At 36.7% G+C, this 22,544-nt stretch overlaps 1 protein-coding gene across 2 annotated transcripts in view; it reads left to right on the top strand.

Moving 5' to 3' along the window:
- Positions 1 to 20,164, top strand: part of LRRC2 (leucine rich repeat containing 2) — a 70,039-nt gene extending 49,875 nt beyond the window's left edge. For both annotated transcript variants that reach the window (XM_050913107.1, XM_050913108.1), the window contains exons 6-9: positions 12,974 to 13,119; positions 15,315 to 15,470; positions 17,308 to 17,444; positions 18,949 to 20,164. In XM_050913107.1, the coding sequence (XP_050769064.1) occupies positions 12,974 to 13,119; positions 15,315 to 15,470; positions 17,308 to 17,444; positions 18,949 to 18,998 (489 nt within the window). In that variant the 3' untranslated portion in view covers positions 18,999 to 20,164. The remainder of the gene's footprint in view (positions 1 to 12,973; positions 13,120 to 15,314; positions 15,471 to 17,307; positions 17,445 to 18,948) is intronic.
- Positions 20,165 to 22,544: the final 2,380 nt, after the last annotated feature.

Raw genomic sequence — 22,544 nt, 5'->3', positions numbered from 1 at the left:
CTGCTTCCACTGCCTGTGCATTTCCTTCTTGCCGTGTAGTTTGAGCAGCAGGTCATGACTCATCCATGCCGGTCTCGTCTTCCTTTCCTGATTTCTTACACCTGGGGATCGAGCTCTATGGAAAGTGTCCTTAAAGATCTGCCAGCTCTGTTCTGCTCCCTTGTCCCTGAGGGCGGTTTCCCAGGGCGTCCGATTGACTAGCTCCTTGAACAGCTGGAATTTTGCTTTCCTAACAGTCAGGGTCTTGACTTTACTCTTTGCCTGACCCATATCCTTCAGGACTGCGAACTCCGCCAGTGCATGATCACTGCAGCCCAGGCTGCGTCCAGTCTTGACGTCACCAGTTAGCTCCCTTGTGTTGGTGACCAGCAGGTTCAGTAATGCATCCGCTATGGTAAGGCAGTCTAGAGTTACAGGAGTTATAGCTGGTGCCATTTCTTTGCTTTGTTTACCTGAAAAATAAAATTATAATTAGTTGTCTCTTGCATCTTTCAACAATGCTAACATGTGTGACCCTAAGAAAAAAAGCTGATGTGATTAGAGATTCATTAAGCACTAACATTAGTCTCCTAAGGTTTTCAAACACAGCAGTATCCAGAACAGACATAAATAACTTTTTATACATGAATACAATTTCAAAAGATATTTTAAAACTGAGGTTTAACATCTGGAAAGTTTTCGGTCTCTTTTGGTCTGGTTCTGTTTCTCTGACCAGTCCTATTCAGCAAAGGAAAACATTTAGCAGGAAGAGGAGAGGCACAAGCTTTATGCAAGTGTGGTGAGACTTCAAATAAGTCCCCACTGGGCACTTCCATGTAACTTGTTGTCTTTGTGGTCTGTGTCTCACACCTCCCAAAACCATACCCTGGTTATGCAGGCAGGACACCAGCAGTCTCAATAGAAATGTAAAATGACAGGTTGTTTTACCATCACGTTATTCTTCAAAGCTGTAAACTTCCAAACCTGTTTCTTTCCCTTGCCATTTGTTTTTTATGTGTTTAACAATTATAAAATGAAAAACACAATCAGAGGGATGTACAGGACATTAATTTCCCAGGGGTTTCACTATCCAGTCAGGCACCAGAAGAACTCACCCTTAGCTCCTTCCTCTCTCATTCAATGGGATTATAAAGGACCTGTAAAATCTTCACATTTGTAGAATTTTTAGAAAGTTGCAGAGGAGTCATGTATTGGATTTGTTAAAAACTGGATTTTATTTGTGTGCGTTTTTCAGGACAACAAAGCAGAGAGGAGTGGTGTAATAAAGGGCTTAACTTGGTACTGTGAAACCAACAGCATTAAGCCAGCCTCTGGTGAAATTCTTCATTTTAAATCACTGGCAAAAGTCCAGTTGGCTTTAATCGGACCAGCATTTCTGTGCATACATTTCGCAGTCTAAGAAATGTTTTTCCAATTGCTTGGCTTGGGTGCATTTCTGTTAGACAGGATTTCATCTTGCCCTTCTTTGCGCAGTGCTTGTATTCTCTTCAAATTTGCTCAGTGCTCATGACGAGTTGCTTTCCGATACAGTTGGCCAAAGTGCTGTCAATCCAAGCAAAGCAACAGCTGCTTTATGGAACTGGTGTAATATGCAACATCACACATTAGCAGGAGGGGTGTGAAACCCAAAAGAGCAGGTGCAAAGGTGTTCGGTGTCAGAGGAGATTCATGGAGGCCTTACTGCTGCAAGAGATCTCATAAATGTTATAATAGACAAGGGCCTAAAGAAGGGCATGGGTCTATGTTAGGAAACAGGATTATGCAGTTAGGCACAGGAAAGTGTGTCAGTTGATCCTGTTCTTGACACTGTGCTTCCAAAGTCTACTAATTAATACAGCATCACTTCAAAACCTCTCCACTATGCGAGCAAATCAGCAGCTAATAATAACAGCCCACTTCATTGGAGAACTGACCCATGCCTACCTCCATGCTGTGGTGCCAGTGACCTTTCCTTTAGCTTTCACATGAGTTCAATAAAAGTAACATCACCTTTCATGGTCTGAATTTTTTTTATAGTAGGAAATGACAGAGAAGTAGTTTTACAGTGTAAGGGAAGACTTAACAATAAGCGAAGGGGCTAATGTGAACACTACAACATGGTTATGTTGTTACAAAAACATGAATCTAGTTGTAAAAGAATTCAGTGCTAGGAAAGAGTATTTGGTGCTGTTCCAGTTCTGCTTTCTCTGAAAACAGTTCCAAATCTCATTGAGTCCAACAGCAAAATAGGCTTTCAAAATCCTGGTTATATATCTTCCATTCATCAGTGAGATAATCTGAGGCAGATTTTATATAACTACTGAATAGAAGCAGAGAGGAGAACAAATATATAGCACTATCACATTTGCATATTTTAGCTTAAAGAAAAATGTTTCTGGTGCCCACATACATGGATTGATGAGAGTCAGAAGGGAGTTGTAGGTGAAGGGAGAGAAAAGTATGTTATTTGTTATTCCATAAAGTGCAGCTAATGAGAGGTGTTATTTCTTTTGTGAGAAGAATAAAGTTGGACAGTCTAACTGAAGTTAATGCATTTAATTTATTACTGAATACATTCCTATCAGTTGTTAACTAATTATAGGTAGTTACATGATTGATCAACTCTTCACAGCTGTAAACAACACTTGGTAAGGCTGACTGTGATTTTTATTCATCATCATTGATCAGTGGGAAAGGCATAAAGACAAGAGCCAGCCCTATCAGTTGAAAGCAGATGTCATCCTACTGTTTTGTCTCATATAGAGCTCAGTCAGGTAAGATCTCTGCTCTAGTAGTGCTGGGCAAAAAAGTGTAGAATTATACCCCATGTGAAGTGGAAGTAATGGTGAAGACGCAAGGGAATTCAGTGGAGGATATGACACGGTTGCTCCTGCTTTTCTTATTGAAGTGATGCCAGCTCACAAACCTGGGCCTCTGTCATGCTTCTGAACTGCAGTGCAAAGCATGATAAGTTTCAGGTTAAGAAATTAATGGCTGGAAAACTCAGAACAAACATAAAAAAAGAGGTGTCTCTTCACCTGCTGTTTAGACTATCCATCTAGTTCACTGTTGTGGCTTGTCATAGAGCTGGTTACTACTGATGGAGTTTAGAAGGAGATGGGTAATTTTATGAACAATAAAAACACAAGTTACAAAGGTTATGGTAAGGTTAAAGTAACTTCATGCTTTATAGTGTAAACACAGCTTTGCAGGAATAAGGTTTTCCAGACTTCCTTTGTCTTTTACGTTGCAAAATTGATCCTGGTAATTTTTTTCTTCCTATCTATTTTTAATTGACATGTGGTTTTTTTGCTTCCCCATCACCTGTGTTACTCTAGCCACAACAGCCAATTTCTTTCTGGACTAATCTGAGGTGATACTGTTAATCCCAGTTTTCCAAATTCCTTGACCCAAAACTTGAGACTCCACGCATCAGTTCACGTGGGCAGTGTGGATGCTGGGTATATGTAGTTAATGCTCGTCTGTATGTAGAGTTTGTGTGAAGAATGTGTATGACTACGTGACAGAACTTCCCCTGACTGTGTCTGGTTATGTGATACATGATTATATGGCTATATGGCTGGGGAGAGTATGCGCCACTAGACTGCTGCTGAGGGCTATGACTCCTAGCTTCAATCCTGTCAGGCAGCATACGCTGGTTGCCAAGCTGTCTTGAGGCTGTTATTTTGTCTCATCTTGAAATACAGAGCTGGTCAGTTAAAAGTTATGTCTGACCTGTGTGATCGTGATGGCAAAGGGGCTGCAATGAATTAGAAGATACAGGTGTTAGGATCACACATGGGCAACACCATTTCATGATTCGCTGTTCTTCCTCTCTGCCTTTGTTGCTGGTGTTTGGGGTTTTTTTTTGGTTGTTTTTTTTTTTTTTTCTTTTTTTCTTTTTTCTCTTTGAATACACTCCTTGCAGGGCAGGGAGATGGTTAAGAAGAGGCCAGGCTACCCCAAACTTCTTTTTATATCGTTGAAATATTTTTCATTCTCAGAAGCTGGCTCCAAGCTACTAATACAAAATGCTCTTTGAAATGCTGGTTAGAGGCAATAAAAAGGTTGACTAGACTCAAGGACCTAATGTGATGTTTCAGAATTGTAGAATGCTGGGGTACCTTTTTAAAAAAAAGGGAAGAAATAAGATGGTTATAAAAAATATAGAGCATCTTAATTCCCCACTAATTTCATTACCATAATCAAAGAAAGCCTTGATAGGTGCCTGAGACTTTTCATAATACATAGCTGGAGCGGTCCTTAGTATCTCAAGACTAGAAATCAGGAAACCTGTGTTATACTTTCTCTGACGTATTTTTTGACCTTGGTGAGTGACTTCTTGCCACTGTCTTTCTGTTCGCTTTCTCCCATTTGCTTGTCATGGCTATTAATTATCTTAAAAAGGTACAGTAGAGATCTCTCAACATGTGTTTTTACAGCATAGCATCACAGAGCTTTATTTGCAGGTCTACGTGCTCTGGTAATAATGATGTTAGTATTGTAACACACTGCTAAGTTGCAGATCTGCTTTCCAAAGAATTCAACTTTTAGCAGTTTTCACCTTTGAAATCTCAATAAGCAAGCTGAATATAGAGTGTTCAGTATTATTCTACTAGAACATCATTGAGGTGTTTGAGGTATAGTGTGTATTCTGAGGTTGAAAAAATCTGAACTGTGCTTGTTTGAACTGTGACATAGAAAAAGTTGTTTTCATTATTTGTGTAAATGTCAGCTTCCTCTGAATTCTGCAAAGTTCTTAAACTGAAAAACATGTTGTTGTTGCAAATACTATAGCCTAATTGTATAGAAGTTTCATTTTATCAGGAAGTGCAATGCGTTTTGGTTATGTTGCTCTTGTATTGTGAAGGAAGAATACACTATGAATTTACCATTTCTTACTCAACTGTTCTAGTCTTTACAGTCTTTCCTAATCTTGATTTAGGTCTTTCAGAACTACTGCAAAACAAAAAATTAACAAAAATAATAAAGTCTTTCCATTCTGTTAATGACTGTTGCTCATCTCTGAATCTCATCTACTGTTGTATTTTTCCTTGAGAAAAACTGACAAGAAGTATGGTGTTTTGTATGTAGGTGTACAATTGTTTTATTTAGTGGCAAGTAATTTTGGGGTTAATTATTGCGTATCACATTACATATATATCCAACTATTTATTTGCCTTTTTGACCACTAGTGCATATTGAACGCAAGACTTTCACTGAGTTATATACAGTTACTTTTTCCACCTTTCCATCTTTTTCCAGGTTTCAGTCAGTTTAAGAAATGTGTGTAGTTCACTGTTCTTGCATTAGCTTGTACTTCTCCATATTAGATTTTATCTGCAGTTATGAAAATCTTGACAGTTTTAGATGCATGCTGTTAATAATAAATGTCACTCCTTCTAAGTATTTGTTCAGTAGTCATAGTTTCCTTTGTTATATTCATGTTTTTATATGCACAAAGTATTACATAGGTATTTGTAAAATGTCATGTTCACAGAAAATATAATCTGGCATTGCACGATATACACAAATACGCAGAAGTTTGTTGTTTACTATTAAAAAAATTAGTAAGGGAATATATGTCTCCAGCAGCAATGTGTAGCTAAGCAAAGATAAGTTGCTAGGACACAATCTGAAGGGGACTGGGTAATAAAACACTTGTTTGGAAGCTGCTTATTTTGATGTAGGACATAGAAGAAAAAGTGTAAAATGTATCTAAGCTTATACCGTTTCAGCACCATGAAACCTGATTTTACACAATTTATCTTCTGAGTAACTATGCTGGGACAGGCCAGATGACTGATTTTATTAGGCATCTTTTCCTTGTTGTGTAAGAGACACTGGACAAAATTTAGCAATCCAAGGAGCATTACGGACCAAGCCTTCAGTTATATTTGTACTTACCTCTTCCTGAGGTACTCTGAGTTGATGGAAGAGCTCCTGACATAATTTAGACCTAGAATCTTGCCTGAAATCTAGGATCTTCTTGGCTACACTGGGGACCTGGCCAGATATTTTCTATGCAGGGAATTTTTTTTGTTTTTTAAAAAGACAATTTCAACAAGTGCTTCGGGGGGAGGGGGAGGGGCAGGGCAGGGAGAAAGAAAAGAAACTAATGAATTTCCAGTAAAAAGCAGATGAGGTTTGTAGGCTTGCTATGTGCTATGTACCAAAGATCATGTGGCTGGGTGGTATTACTGGAGGGCTGCAATGTGTCCAGTACCTGCACCAGGTCTCTGTAAATTACACATCAGGGGAATTCTTCCCATAAAATGAGTCTTGAAAGCCTAGCTTCATTACAGGCTGCCATAAGTAAATGTAGGAATAAGTATTCAGTTATATTTTTATTAGCAGACACTTAATAAGAACAATAATAATTTAATACCTTAAATTACTTGGACATAGCCAGGTTACTTGGACACAGCCTGGATGGAGTAATGCAAAATCGCAATGAAACACTAAAAACTGCAAGAAGTCATAGCCTCATGCTCTTAATTATATCAACAAGTTCTTAGAAAGTAGCCAAATGTCTATTTGTGCAAAAAACCTGCCCGCTGTGCGTAAAACGTGTGCCATTCCTCAGCTTCCTTGTCCAGGTCAGGAAAAGATCTCTTCCATATCTGACTCTTTGATTAATATTAGCTATATTTCCCATTTTTACATGTTTGTATCTGAGCAAGACATAAAGCCTCCTAGAAATGTTGTTATAATATAGAAAGAAAAGAATCCTTTGGGAAGATGAGCTCAAAATTTTTCCTGTTAGTTTTGTCACCACCTGAAAGAAAGCGTATAAAAAAACCCCTGCATGTATCTAACAGCACTATGAGAAAGGAAAGGAGAGAGAAAAATTTGCTATAATCCTGGCAAGCCACAAAGCTGTGAACAGTCATGTTCAATTGTTGACAGTGTTCTCAGTTGTAGGTTTGTGTACTATCAGTGTCATGCACATGTAGTCTGTGGCATTAAAGAAAAATAATTTTGATAATAGACATTTTGCAACAGTTTGCTCAATGAGATAAGGTCTAATTCCAGACCAGATATGTCACAGGGTGCAAACCAGACTTATCTCCATTGTGACTTTCCTGAACTTGAGGATTTTCTTTATGAAACTCCTGCTTCAAGAACAGATAAATCCAGTTCCAAGTTGCAGGGTTCTCCTGTTTGGTAGCCAATTAGTGGTATTTGGCAAACTGCTCTGGTGCCCAGCACCACAGCAGGCAAGAATCTTGTGCATTTTAGTGAAGTTACTCTGTGCCAAGGCAAAAAGAAGTTCTACCATTTCTGTTTGTAAAGCAAAAAAACATGGAGATGCTTATTCCTGGTATCATAGGAGGCAGCTCACAGATCACAAACCTTCTGTCCTCTGCTGCTGAAGTTAGAATGACTTTTTCCCCTTAGTATTCTGTCTTCCACTTACATTTATAAGTAAGCTGATTTCTGGCTGCCATTCCAGGAAAATCTTGTTTCCAAGTTTATCAGGCTATAGCTGTTTAATATGGTGTAGAAAATTGTTGTCATTGCCCAGCACCAATATACCTAATGTGAAATGATTTCATCATCAATCATCAAAATGGTGCTACTGTAATAGGTTAGAGTCATAGGACCACATTCTTAGTTTCACTTGAATATTTTTCTCACATAATTCTTATTATTTATTTTGCTTCTGTCAATATTATGCTGTTACCTGGTTCTCTTCTACTGATATTATCTCTTCAAATATCCTTGATATTTTTTTCCTTTCAAGTGAATGGTTACTATTTTATCAATATAAACCAAAGCCATCAACCGGTGTATTATAATTCTTTATTTTTGCTGTCGTCTTTGTTTATAATATCTTTTTTGAGTTGCTACAGAATAAAATTTCCTTCTCTTTTGGGTGTTTTCCCCTTGCCCCACTTTGGCAAAGAGTGATTTACTCTGGGTTTCAGAATGAGCCCAAATGAACATATTCAGTTTTTAAAATCAGAAGAGTAACTTCACAGGCTACAGTGTATTGTCATGGCAAAAGAGAATTGTTGTATATGTTTAAATCATAATTAAGACGGGACCATTTGAATAGTATCTCTTCAATTGCTGTTGCATCTTGGAGCAGAAATGAAAAAAGCTTTTGGCTTTGTCTCTATTCTATTGTGAAAGTGAGCAATTTTGGTCATCTCTTGGTGAAGGAACGGAATATATCTTAAAAAGAGTCTTTTCATATATTCAAAGGACACTTCCTATCCAAACATTCTGGAGAGGTCAGTTAATGCCCATATGCTACTGACACTGCTGCTCTTCCTCTTCTAGTGGTTTTAGTTAAAACGTATGAAGAGTATGCACCCAAAGTGAGCTATTGGATCCATTTAAGTTGATGAGAAACCTATAATTGACTTTTGGTAGAGCCTAGTTTTCCCTTCTAATGTGTGTCCTTAATTTACAAGTTTTGGAGATTTGAAGATGAGGTGACTTTATGATGGCAAAGTGCAATAATATATGCAGACTGCGTGTGGCTGCAGCAGTAATACTATGAAAATTTAATGTAACTAATCAATATAAATTTATTTTTTGAGACAGCAGACTTGTTTTGGCTTCAGCCCAGAAAATCATTAATTGGGTACTTAATTTCATGCATGTGACTCATCTATTGGCTTGGAACAACTCCTATACTTAAATTTAAACACATGATCCACATTCTTAGGGATTTTAACTGTGAGAATAGTCCTGCTCTTATTGCTATGTGGTTCTTCAATTACCTGTAGATGATCAATACCTGATATTTTTGTGAATATTGCATATGCAGCCAGCTTTCTCATTCTTTGCAGACCTGATGAAAGGTTTGTGTATACAAAAAACTGCTCTAATAAAAAGCGAAGTCACTTCCTATGAACTTTTTATGCTTAGATCATCATAGCTATAATTACTCTATTAGACTTTAAACTTTAGGTGTTTGAATGATGGTAATGCTCCAAAGATGAAAGGGGATAATGTTAAACTTCCAACTAAACAGTTAGGCATCAGAGTAACAGCATCTGTTTGTGGATTAGCTCTGCCAAAGATTTAGGATTTTAGCATTGCAAAATCAGAGTAATGGCATTTGGGTGAAGACTTGCTTCCACGTACGCTTCTTGGATTTAGCTTATCATGTTATGACCAAATGAAGTGCTGTTTGAAGTCATGCATTTTTATGCTTCAGAGGGTTTTGTCACAAAATACATGAACGAGTACTCTGTTACTAAGGGGTGGGGTTTGCTGTTAAATGCCTTTGCCTCCTCAAGTTTAAGAGTCCAGTTTGGAAGTCCGATGGCGGACTGGACTATAAATATACAAGTATATCTTCATGAAAGATATCTTCTGCCTCTAAAGATGCTTGTACCCTCTTTCTTTAATTGGTACTTTTCTCCAGGAACGTCAATGAGATTATATAAGAGGTTACATTTACAGCTCTGTGAAAGAAAAGCTGGGGATTTGGTTTGAATGCATGAGATCTAAGTGGGCAACTGTGCAGTTTGCACCTAGGGTGCTCCTTTGTCATATATACTGTACTCCTTTCATGAAGCTAATGAGATGCTGAGTGCCAATCTGTGTGTTTTGGGAGACAACATATGTGGTAACCTGATCCTACTGAAGTGGTACAAATTTTCTTTGAATTCATTGAGTGAAATTTCTGGGCAAAAGCACGTTTGTAATGCATTGATAGACATTTCCAGGTTAATCCTTTGTATGTCTTGTCATACATTGAATTTGATGGGATGTTGTTTTTGTCACAGAATGTTTACATGTAATTGAGAAATGCGGTATTTTTGTGGTAAGGCTTGACATGACTTTACACCTTTTCATTTGTTGGTGCTAAGTAGTAGGCAACTCATGATAAACTTGCATGCAACCTTATCAGTAAATCCCTTTCATGGTAAAAAGCAGAACAGAAATAAAAACACACCCATTAATCAAATAACTTGTTCAGCCCAGGACATAGTGTCCTTTTCTTTCAACTGAAGGTTTAACTGTCAAAAGGAAAGAGAAGCAGTGGAGTTCTACAATGTTACCTGGATTATTTCTATGAACAAAATTATTAAGATAAGTAAATGGGGCAGTTTGTCAAATAAAAATGACAACAGTGATTAAACGTAAGGACCACAATAAGTGGGTCCAGGTAGCTAGACTATCAAATATAGCTATTTTTTAAAATGGAACTTGCATAAAGCCTATATACTGATTGATTCAAAGTCACATAATAGAGGAAAATATCAAAAATCAACATCAAGCAAAAATAAATTATAACGTAAAAATGATAAGGGAGCCATGCTTGTTTGAAAATGAAATGTTATAAAAGGTGCAAAAATCCATCAGTCCTTCAAGAAGAAATAAAATACACAGGGTTTTCTTTAGAAAATATAATACATAGCTGCCATAATTTCCAATGCATCGTATATCATAGGTGTTTGTTGGTAACATATCAGAGACAGATTAAATAAAAACTCCATTAGGTTTCAACATACTATAGAAAATGGACAGGTTTTGTTAAATATTACCCTAAAAGAACAAGTACCGAGGGCTTGCAGCTTACACAATATAATCATGGCTCCATATATTCTGTGACATGCTGAACCAAACTTTGTATCAAGAGAGTCCATGGCCTTATATTATGTTGGTACATTTTTATGGGAGTACAAACTCCTGAAAAATGTAGGTTTTCATCTAATCAAGTATTAAAACAATCTATTTTCAATACTATACAAAAAATGGCAGAAACAGCCCTGTTTATTAAAAAAATTAATACTGCTATATTAATGTTACTTTTAATATTTAATGCATAAAGCACTTTCAGGAAAACATATAAAACTAGTTACTGCTGTTGAAGAAATATCATTTTACCACCTAGTGTTAATGTTACCAAGTTGTTTCAGTATGACAGGTGACTGCATGTGAAAGCAAAGTGTTTAGGAACTTGAGTGAACAGTGATGTCAGTTTATTTTAAAGTAAACTGCTGCTTGGTGTTTAGAGGCTGCGGCTTTTCTTCTTTGGGGATGGTTTGAGAACATTTTGGGTGACATTTAAGCCTATGGGACATTGTTTTAATTCTGTGCCTGCTAAATTCCTTTCGGGGAGAGTTTGTTGAAAGAAATGTATCAGCAGTTTTAGCAAATTGTTCTGAGTGCAGAGAAACTTGAAATATTTGCTTGGGATTTGGAATTGTGACAATAATTTGAAACCACAAAGTAAATGCAGTGTAAAGATGGTGCCAATTATTTTCTTCATTCTCTCATTGCTACGATCTAGAAGAGTCACTCTGCTTTCCTTGTTCAAAGGGAGGTTCTGTTTTCTTGGAAAAAAGATTCAGTATCTGGAAAATTTACAGTATAGGAGTGAGTGTTCATTGCTAGTAGTCAGTCCTCAAAATGACAAAATGGTCTGGAAGTGAGAAGTGTCAGAATAAAATGTGTGCTTGCCTGTTCTGAATCAGGAGTGAGACATTTCCATGATAATGCCTCACCAAGGCTGTTTTAATGCAGTGGTGGACAGATTTCAAAATTATATCTTTGACTTGAGAAACTCTGAACCTCTATTATGTTTTTGAAAGGTAAACTTAATTGCATAGTCATTTGTAATATGATAACTTCAGTAAATCTCCCTGAAAAGATTTCCCCAAATTTTAAGGTCTGGAAGCAATATGAGGTTATATCTAGAAAAAAGCAAAACAAAAAAACAACCAACCGAAAAACCTACACCCCACAAACAAAAAAACCACCACCAAAAAATCGCAAACCAAACTGGCTCTGACACAGCACCAAGCTGTGAATGTGAACATTTTAAATGGCAAGGGTCAAATTAAGATGAAAGTCTGGCAGTATTGCAGTAAGAAGAAGTTTGGCCATAAAATATAACAAAACAGGACTTGATTCTTAATAAATAGTAATAAAAAAATCCTTCTCAAGGATTCAGAATGTATTTTATTACTTTATAATTTTTTCATAATTTATGTTGTTACTTGCATTTTGCTCACTTTGGAAGTGGAAAATATATATTTGGGGTTTTTGGTTCCTAATTATTTTCTACATTCTAAGAAACCTTCAGGCAAAGACCAATGAAATTTTTTTGCTACTTTCTCTTCTATATCAGGATCTATAGAGCTAGATTGTGATGGTGACATATGATTAGAAGCTCAGAGGCATATTTTCCATTCTAAAGTACTTTTTTTGGTTAACATTTACACTCCTTTGACATTCACTTTAGCTAGCTGCATGGTTTTATGAACACTGCTAGCGTGAATAATTGATTCAATACACAGAGAGCTTTATTTAACACATTTATTTCTTTAACAGGTATATTTTACATTTGTAGTTAACCTTCATTGTGCTAAAAGTTTATTACTTAAAAATGTAGTTCTTTTGAAAAGTATTCAAATAAAAAGCTCTAGTGCACCTTATTATATATTTAGTTTCCAGTATGGAAGATGTATTTTTAAAGATCTTTGAAAAATATTGCACCAGATATTCTGTTGGCTTAAATTGGCAGTTTCATTTTCCAAGGGTCTCCTAGCGATACACTCGCAGTGCATAGCAGAGTTATAGCAAAGGAAATCTATGTATTTTTGATGGGAGTTGTAAAATCTCTGATTTTGAGAATGGTAACTTGGCATCTGTAATTATCAAAACTGTGTTTTGTCACTTCAGAGCTTAGTTCATATGTAACCTAGGAAATAACGAAGTCATTGTCTGGTTCCAGCCTTGGTGTCATCTGAAACTATATGGGTTTTTTTTAGACTGAAAATTTCATTCAATACTATGACAATGTTAGAAAGGTGATAAACACTTTGGGAAGCAGTTATTTCTGAAATCCCTTTTCCTATAAAATGATGACTAAGAGAGAACACTGCCAAAAAATTGAGTAGAAAAATCATGCAATTTTTATTTTTCTAAGTAAGTGCTTTGAGAGGAATAAGAATGTTTGATGAATGAAATGTCTTCTTGTATTTGCAAAATGTAACTAAAATAAAGCACCACTTCTTTCTAGCTGAGTAACCTGAAACAAGTCACAGTTGTGGACGTGTCAGCAAACAAGTTCCATTCTATTCCAATTTGTGTGCTCCGGATGTCTAATTTGCAGTGGTTGGATATTAGCAGCAACAACCTGAAAGATCTCCCAGAAGACATAGACAGGTAGTTTATGTTTTAATTCATTGACAGGCTTGTGAACTATAAAGCAAATCTAGAAAGTAACAAGCTTCCAAGGGACACCACTAATGAAAAATCAAATGTGAAAAATCACATGTAAAAAATCACATTTGGAAATGCATCAGATAGATAGTTTTGCATGTAAGCTTTACCATTATTATTGATGGACTAGGTCAGAGAGCAGAAACTACATTTTCTAGCTCATTGATGGCAGATTGCACAGTCAGTGCCTCTACTGTTCAGTTAACTAATTACATTTTCTGCTGTATTCATGATAATTTGTCATTACATCCAGGTCTTGTTCTTTGGGAAGTTCATGGGGCATACTCTGCCCCAGTTCCAGCAAAGGGGACTCACCATATAAAGTTGGCAGCAGTATCTCTCTGGAGGGTAGGTGGGGTAGCAGAAAAGATGAACTAAAGCATATTTAAGTTACTAAAAGAACCTGATAAACTTTGGCAGTAAAGCAGAATAATATTGGTAAGATTAAAAAAAACACTGACAATCCTCCCCTGCTACTCTGAAGTATATATGCATGTGCACACATATACTCACTCTCTCAATTTAGAAATCCACGAGAACTAGTTTTAAAAAAATCATGCTGATCGCTTTAATGGGACTTACTAGCCTGAGAAAGCACTTTTCTTATCCCTGGGCCTATTTATTCACTCTACAGTCCTGTTGTAACTTGGTTTACAAAACTTTACATAGCCATAAGTAAACCAAAACACATAGTAACTAAAGTTTATTAAAAAAAAATATGGATTATTTATTGATCTGGGAAGAGAGATTCCCTGAGGCAGAAGAATCTTCAGAGAAAACCCATTCAACCTTAACTTTTACAAGACCTTTGTTGCTGGGCAAAAAGACTTTTCTGGGACATTGTGTAATCACAAATTTGTCTGACAGCAGGGCTGAAGTCTTAATTTGTATTAGTAATTCACGTGCTCTAGTCACAACAGCATAAACCTGCCATTTTTTTCCAGGGGATCTGAGCAGAGATTTGATTAACTTCAAAGAGCTTCTAAGAGGAAATTTTTATTTTATGGAAGGATACCCACTCAACTTAAGGGTCATTTTCCCCTGTAACCTCTATGTATTTCTTGATCTCCAAAATATTCCTTTTCTACATTTCATCTTCTCCATTTTGTACTGAGTTGCCAGCCTCGATACTAAAGCATCATAATCAGACACCACAAAATAAGGTTTTCTTTGTTTGACTTTGGGTTTTGAATTTTGAGATCTCTTGGGCTCATGGGTATTCTGAAGACTGGAAAATGTCAGGATATGCCCCTCAGGTAAACTGATACTCTTATTCAGACTCATGATTTCAATGCCTGCAGTGTTGAAGAACCTCAGTGAACTACCATGAAGTCTGTGATTAAAAAAGATGAGTTGGCAGTAAACTGACGTCTTAATATCTTTCCCTGCATTCAAACAAACCATATGGGCCTGATAAGCAATAGCCTGCAACAGTGTTTTAGGAATGGACCCTTCTGGTCAAATGAGACAAACTTGTTTCATCAGTTTGCTATGCTTTTCGTTTTCTATCTACTCCAAGGAATAAATGCTCAGCCACGTATTACTATTGCATTACGAAAAGCCAGGGGCAATAAAGCAAAAGAAGCCCAATACCTTCCTCTACAAAACATTGTCATTAAATTGATTTCAGTGGGACAGCTTGCAAGAGCCACATGACCAGGAGCTGGTCTTTCTCTTGCTCCCCACAGTACTAATTACTAGTGAAAAACAATAGATGGGAATATATTGCCTAGCATGGATGTATCTAGTTCATAGAAACCAGCATACGGGCAAAGGTGTGAGGTGGTGACCCATATTTTTCATTAGTTCCAGGATACACATGGTGAGGCTTTGTATTATATTCTGTGAACATCTTCTGTATGAAAGCACAGTAATTTTTGTAACCTTTTATCTTGGGCATGCTTCTGAGTACTTGTCAGAGGTGTACTATTAATATCTGTATGTTGAACCATGAGTGGAAATTTCCATTAAAGTTGATGACAATTTGTGAAAGTGTGGTATAAGTAATTTTTCAGGAGCCAAATATGGTGCACGTAGTTGTTCTTTTACACAAGATTAAATCTGTATTGTTTTTTTGGATAGATGCTCCTGTCTGAAATAAATATTTTAAGTTATCTTTATCTTTTACATTTTTATAGGTTAGAGCAACTGCAGACGCTTCTCCTACAGAAAAACAAGTTGACTTATCTTCCACGAGCTCTGGTCAATATGCCAAAGCTCAGTTTGCTAGTTGTCAGTGGTGATGACCTGGTTGAGATACCCACAGCCGTCTGTGAGTCAACCACAGGTTTAAAGTAAGTAAAAGTGAGAGAGAAAGGAATATGTTCTTAAGAAGATAAGGTAGATGCGCCCAGGAGAAATACTTTCACAAGCATCAGTTTCTGCCATACCTGGTGGTCAAATTCTGACTCAATTTGTATCAGAGCACTTAAGGAGGCACTAGAGAGATTGGAAATTGCAGAGCAGCTGCAGCTTTCTGATTTTCATCTGCCAGTTCACCACATTGTGCATCTGTATGCCTAAACTGCTATTCCTGGGTAGACTTGGTCATAGTAGCTCTAACTCTGGAGTTGCAAAGCCATGCCCCCTAGTTGGACCAGTAGTCTGGCAGCTAGCTGTTGGTAAGCTCAGTGATGTCAAAAGCATGCTGCTGGGAGTGGGAGACATGGCTACTTAACAGGCTAAATAATGTCACATGAGTTTAGTAGTTCATATATTCTTTGTTATGAAACAGCACCTTGTTGCTTCATGCAGGATAAGACTAGAAGGCCTTTTAGTCTGCAGTTACAATGATCTTGCATTTCTGCAGGCGATGTTCAGGTCTTTGATTATGAAACCATTTGAGACTATTCTGGGTCTGGCTGGGATGGAGTTAACTTTCCCCATAGTGGCCCTTACAGTGATGGGCTTCGTATTTATAGCTATAATGGTGTTGGTAACACACCAAGGCTTTTGACTACTGTTGAGCAGTGCTCCCACAGCATCAAGGCTGTCTCTCCCACCCTTCCCCATAAAAGCCAGTAGGCTGAGGATGAGCAAGAGGTTGGGAGGGGACACAGCTGAGACAGCTGACTCAAACTGACCAAAGGGATATTTCATACCATACGACGTCATGCTCAGCAATAAAAGCTAAGAGAAAGGAGAAGGGTGGTGGGTCATTTATTATTAAGGTGTTTGTCTTCCAAAGCAACCGCTACACGTACTGAGTCCCTGCTTCCCAGGAAGTGGCTGGACATCACCTGTTGATGAGAAGTAGAGAATAATTTTTTTTGCTTTGCTTTGCTTCCACGCATGGCTTTTGCTTTTCTTCATTAAGCTGTCTATCTCAGCCTATGAGTTTTTCATCTTATACTCTCCCCCTGTTCTGCTGAGGAGGGGGAGTGAGAGAACTGCTTGGTTGGCACCTGGCCAGCCAAGGCCAACTGACCACAGACTCACAGCAATTCATGAGATTTTAAAAAGCCATATGATTTGTTGGGACATTCATTCTTTTGAAAGTAACAATTTTATTGATTTTTTTTTTACTTCTTGGAGTGGTAATATCATCAGAGGTTTTCAGAACGCTGTGCGCTTAATTTGCACATTATGTATGTTGTTTATGTAACCATATAGTTTTTCACCTGCAATGTGTAGCTTTAGGAAATTTGCAAATACGACATAGTGCACATCCAGTCATGCATTGTAAAAGAGAAGTAACATAACAACAACCAAAAAATAGAGACACATATTGTCAGCTAAGTGATACTGGCAAAATTCCAGATTGCTAGCCAATGTTGTTAACATGGAGTTCATACTGCTCATTAACAGATGTGAAATTACAGTATAGTCTGTCAGAAGTTCTGTAATAAAGAAATATACCTGTTATTGCAAAGAATGATTTATGTAGATAGGTGAAAAGAAAGAGACAAATCTGATCATTTTTATATGGAAAGTGGAGTATAGAGAAGGTGCCATTTGAAATCTTTATTTATAGTAATAGTTGGATAGTAACAATGCCATAATGCAAAAATTGAGCAAAGGTTCTTTACATTTCCCCTTCTGGGTGTAGTAGCAACTTCTAAAATGTCATTCCTGTTGGTCAGTGATGTTCAGAAGCCTGTTGCATATATGCTTGTGTTAATCTCTCTCTAGATTCGTAAGTCTCAAGAACAGCCCAGTTGAAACTATTGTATGTGAAGACACTGAAGAAATTATAGAAAGTGAACGTGAACGGGAGCAATTTGAGAAAGAGTTTATGAAAGCATACATTGAAGACCTAAAGGAAAGAGGTATGTGTTAACTTACAGTAAACTTCCTACTATCTTGGATATAGATGCAGATGCACATTGGGAACATTAATTTTTAAGAGTACAAGCAATTTACCCTTAAACTGTAATTGGCTGTTACGGTATTAGATAAGACTAAAAGTGAAAATGTTGAATGTGTTTTGTTAAAAGTTTGGGTCCTAACTAAAACACTTGATATTGAACAAATGTATACAAAATTAATAGTGTGTTTGTACATGCATTAACTTTAATTCAATGACATTGATTGGATATGCAATGATTATCCTCATTCTCCAGATTTACTTACCTCTCTTGGGATTACCATTAGTGATTTTGAATTCCTGCGGAAGTGCTTCTCCTCCTCAAAAAGAAACACAGTGTATATATGAAATGCTCTTTGCATTGATAGAACATTCTTTAACAGTGTATCTGTATCAATGTACTAATTGTTTAACCACTGTAAAATTATTGTAGTAAAATCACTGCTTTTGTTTTTATTGCACAGCACCTGAAAGTTTACATATTACTTTATTTTGCTATTCAATCTTATATTTACCGTTATTAAAATTTAATATTTAATATTAAAATATTAAATACCGTTATAACTGTCAGTCTCTTGAGTCTTGTTTAGCTAAATGTGTTAGGAAACAAAGGGAAAATTTCCTGTGAGCCAAAATACCCTATAGGCTCTGTTTAAATCTCTTTGAGAGTTTGTGTGTAGAAATGAATTTTTGTGGAATGAATCTTATGGCATCTTTTCATTCCTTGCATTTCTGTATAGTGGTCCTACGACACCTGGTAAAAGAGAGGTATAAAGAAAGGCCACAGGATGTGGCTGCAGAATACTTTTCATGTTCTGATACTGGACTTTTGTTCCTTAATGTCCATTAGCTGCACACTTGAGTATTCAAGCCGTCTACTTCTAAAGTGAAGTCTGCTATAAAAGTGCCAGATTCTGGTAATGGTAGCAACAGTGGTTAAAATGGAGAGAAGGAATGGAGGAAAACTGAGATCACAATTTGGCTTTAGAGATACTCGTGAGATATGTAGTGATGGAGTTGTATTTACATACTTGTGAAATACGAAGTCTAAGGTGATGGCTGCCAGGCTGCCTGAAACCTGCATTTGGCCTTGTCAAGCATAGGCCAGCTTATACTCCTTTGGGGTAAAGCAGCTCAGGGATACACTTTTCTGCCTTCCTAGACAAAACTTATTTCCATGCTTTTTATGATGAGGTTGGATCATGAATCACTCTTGGATTCCTGCTTCTGAACTCTTTTGCTATATATTATGCCAATACCTGCTTCTGAAAAGCAGACTGGAGAAGAAATAACTTCTGTATAATATGAGCCAGCAGAATTTCTGAAAGATAGCACAGAGATCACTTGTAGAGTACCTTTGAAATAAAATCAAACCTAGCTGTTTCTAGCTAAGGGCTCCATTTATTTGTGCTGGATTACATGGCTGAAGTTTGAGATAGATGTATTTCTTTTTTCTCTTTTCACAGATTCTGCTCCTTCCTATACTACGAAAGTATTACTCAGTCTTCAGCTCTGAAGATCAAAAATCTCTAAATCACTAGTGAATATCAGAATAACTCTATTTTTATCCACCTGAACAGAAACCACTGGAAACCATAGATGGCCAGAAGCACTTCAAAATCATCATGATTTTTTTAATGTGTTACTGTAGTTGCTCCCAGTAACTACAGATAAAAGAAAGAGCAGTAGAGCCTTCATAAGATGCTGTTTCACCTTTTAAATCAACATATTTATTTTCCAGTCCACAGCAACAGCCACTAATTTACATATAGACCCGCTGAAAGTAAATATTCACTGTAATAAAGTAAACACAGACATAGGTGCCCTCAGGATGAAGACATTGCACATTGTAGTTGAAACAGTGGAAGATAAATCATCATCTTAAAAAGAGATTTGATTTCATAAGAGGGGAAGGATTAATTTAGAAAATGAATGTGATCTGTTGTATTCTTAAGACCAAATAACACATTTAGTTCTTTACAATATTTAAAGTGTGAACACATACATAGTTGTTTGCATTTACTTTCTGTTCTTCAAGGAAATTGTCCTCCTTGGGATTTTTGGTTTAGATAAGTTTCAACAACTTCATATATAGAAACTGTAGCAATTCTATTGCTTTTTTCAAGCATATTATAAGCTTTTATGTGTTTGCAAATTCAAGTGCCAACGTGACTGAAACTTCTGTGTGAGCAGTCTTATAGCAATATATTAAATAAGATTTTAAGGACTAAGCAGTGTGAAAAAATACTATCAGCAAGATGATGATAAAGGTCTTCTACAAATGGTTTCAGATTACAGGATTTTGTGGACAATTATTGGAATTTTGTTGTATAAGTTGTATAAGAATGAGTTTGCTGGATAAAAAGTTATATTGCTTGCTATTTAATAATCTGTTTATATATAATTACTTAAGTGTATATACTGTAGAATTTCAGAAATCTCATTTTACATATATTTTTTGTTTAATAAATCAATACTTTTTAATCTAAAAAGACTTGAGACTTTGAGAATTTAGACTCAAATTAGAGAATTTAAATAGTCCTAAACTTATGAGTGCAGTTAAGGGAAATGATATTTACATCTTGCTTTTTTATTATAGATGAGCTTTGTCCAGTTTTGTGTGGTAGAGTGCCACTTAAGTCGGTCATATTTAAAAAGCAAAGCAACAAAGCATGTGCTCCTCAAGTCTTCCATATAAAAAAATACTATTTTTGATGTTTTCTTTCCTTATTAACTTTTTAGCATTCATTCTTTTGAAAGAAGAGAATTTATAAATACTAGGTGTGTTATTTATTCCAGTCACAAACTCCTGCAGTTATATTACTCTCCAAAATGAAACCCTCTTGTGATGGTCTCTAGGTGTTAATGCTGATTTTAAGCAAGTCCTGGAACAAAGAGAAAGTTGCAAAAAAACCTCCAAGAAAACTTGACATTGATCTGAGAAAGAATAATGGAAGGTCTGAAATGTTTTTTTTATTATGAAGATATTGAAGTATGATAAAATAGTGGCAATCAAAATGGGCTTATAGAAATCAGGCTATCTGAAACTACCTTACCAGACTTTCTTCTAATGAAATTATAAATTTGGTTGATTAGGTATTGATATTAATGTAATAAACTTCTGTAAGACATCTGATTTGGCATTGCTTGAAATTCTATTTCTAGAGTTCTGTTGTAGTCTAGTATGATCCACTGAAAATCATAGGAATGGAAATCACAACTGCTGTGTTTATAGAATGGAGATGTCCATTATGGGAGTTGTAACTTTAAGAAAAACTAGGGGTGCAAACATAATTAACTAAACAAAAGTTCCCAGTGCAAATTCTAGTGTCAGAATTGTTGGATATAAAAACAGAAGGTACTTGAATAGATAAGTTGTATTAGTACTTATTTAGCATTGCTGCTAATCTTACTTGAAAGATTTCTGCTGTTCACAGATAAGAGTGATGCAGATAAACTGGGGAACATTCAGAAGAAAACCAATAGCATAAATAGAAAACATGCATTTTAAGTTAATTGAACAGTGAACGACTTCATTTGCTTGTCAATTTTTACCAATGAAAAATCACAGTCTAGAAACAGGATTTTTTACTGCAGCAGACAAACATAAGGCAGAAGACTAAAACTTGAATTCACAGATTTGAACTAGAAACAAAAGGTCTGTTTTTCAGTAAGAGTAACCATGGGACAACTCACGAAACACTGATAAATTCTCAATCACTAACAATCTCTAAGCCCAGGTTAACATTTTCCTTAAAAAATTGCTGTAACAATTAAGCCATGGAAAATGCAAGGTCAATGGTATACAGGGGATCAAACTAGTGTTCCCCAACTTGACTTTGGACCTCTGTGAATCTAATTTTCATAGAATCACAGAGGAGTTTCAGTTGGAAGGGACGTTCAAAGATCATCTAGCCCAACCCCTCTGCTACAAGCAGGGACATCTTTCACTAGATCAGGTTTTTCAAAGCCCTGTCCAACCTGACCTTGAATACTTCCCATGATGGGGTGTCCCCAACTTTTCTAGGAAACCGGTTCCAGTGTCTCACCACCCTCATCATAAAGAATTTCTTCCTTAGATCCAATCTAAATCTACCCTATTTCAATTTAAAACTGTTATCCCTTGTCCTGTCACTACAGGCCCTGGTAAAAAAAATCTCTCTCCATCTTTCTCATAAGCCCCCTTTATATATTGAAAAGCTACAATAAGGTCTCCCTGGAGCCTTCTCTTCTCCAGGCTGAACAACCCCAACTCTCTCAGCCTTTCCTCATAGGAGAGGTGTTCCAGCCCTCTGACCATTTTCGTGGCCCTCCTCTGGACCCACTCTAACAGGTCCATGTCTGTCTTGTACTGGGGACCCCAGATCTGGATGCAGTACTCCAGTGGGGTCTCATGAGAGCAGAGTAGAGGGGGAGAATCACTTCCCTTGACCTGCTGGCCATGCTCCTTTTGATGAAGGATATGATTGGCTTTCTGGGCTGCAAGTGCACATTGCTGGCTCATGTCCAATTTTTCATCCACCGGTATCCCCACGTACTTTCCTGCAGGGCTGACAGCTTTTATTCCTAGCTCTTGTAGAACATTACTTCCTAAAATCTTATCCACAGAAAGAAAGGATTATTTTTGTCACAGAATTTGTCAAGTACCGCTGTTTAAGGGGAAGATGGTGTACATGTACAGCTGTCTCCATTACACCTAAGATGTCCAGTCGGTAATGTCAGCTATAACTGGAAGTCCTAATTTCAGCGTAACTGCATTTGAGTTCTACTTCTATGTCCTGTACAGCAAAAATACTGTGAGAACATACTTATCACACACTGTTAAATATAATTTTATTAGTGTCATCCATTGCAGTACAAAATCTGTGTGTCAAAAGACACCTCATTTTGAATTTGGTCTACTTTTATTGGTTTTCTACCCAACTTGGTTTACTAGTAATTTTACTTTAAACTATTATCTTTCACTAAAAACCAACACTTTCAGAGAAGAAAATTCTGTTATGGGCAAGTTGCATACTTTCTTTTTCAATTTTTGAAAGTGAAAAATTTTATGAATGAAAGG

This window comes from Gymnogyps californianus, chromosome Z, assembly GCF_018139145.2.
Source record: "Gymnogyps californianus isolate 813 chromosome Z, ASM1813914v2, whole genome shotgun sequence".
In the NCBI taxonomy this organism is placed as follows: domain Eukaryota; kingdom Metazoa; phylum Chordata; class Aves; order Accipitriformes; family Cathartidae; genus Gymnogyps; species Gymnogyps californianus.
The sequence above is the reverse complement of the archived record's forward strand: the minus strand, read 5'-3'. Positions and strand labels throughout refer to the sequence as shown.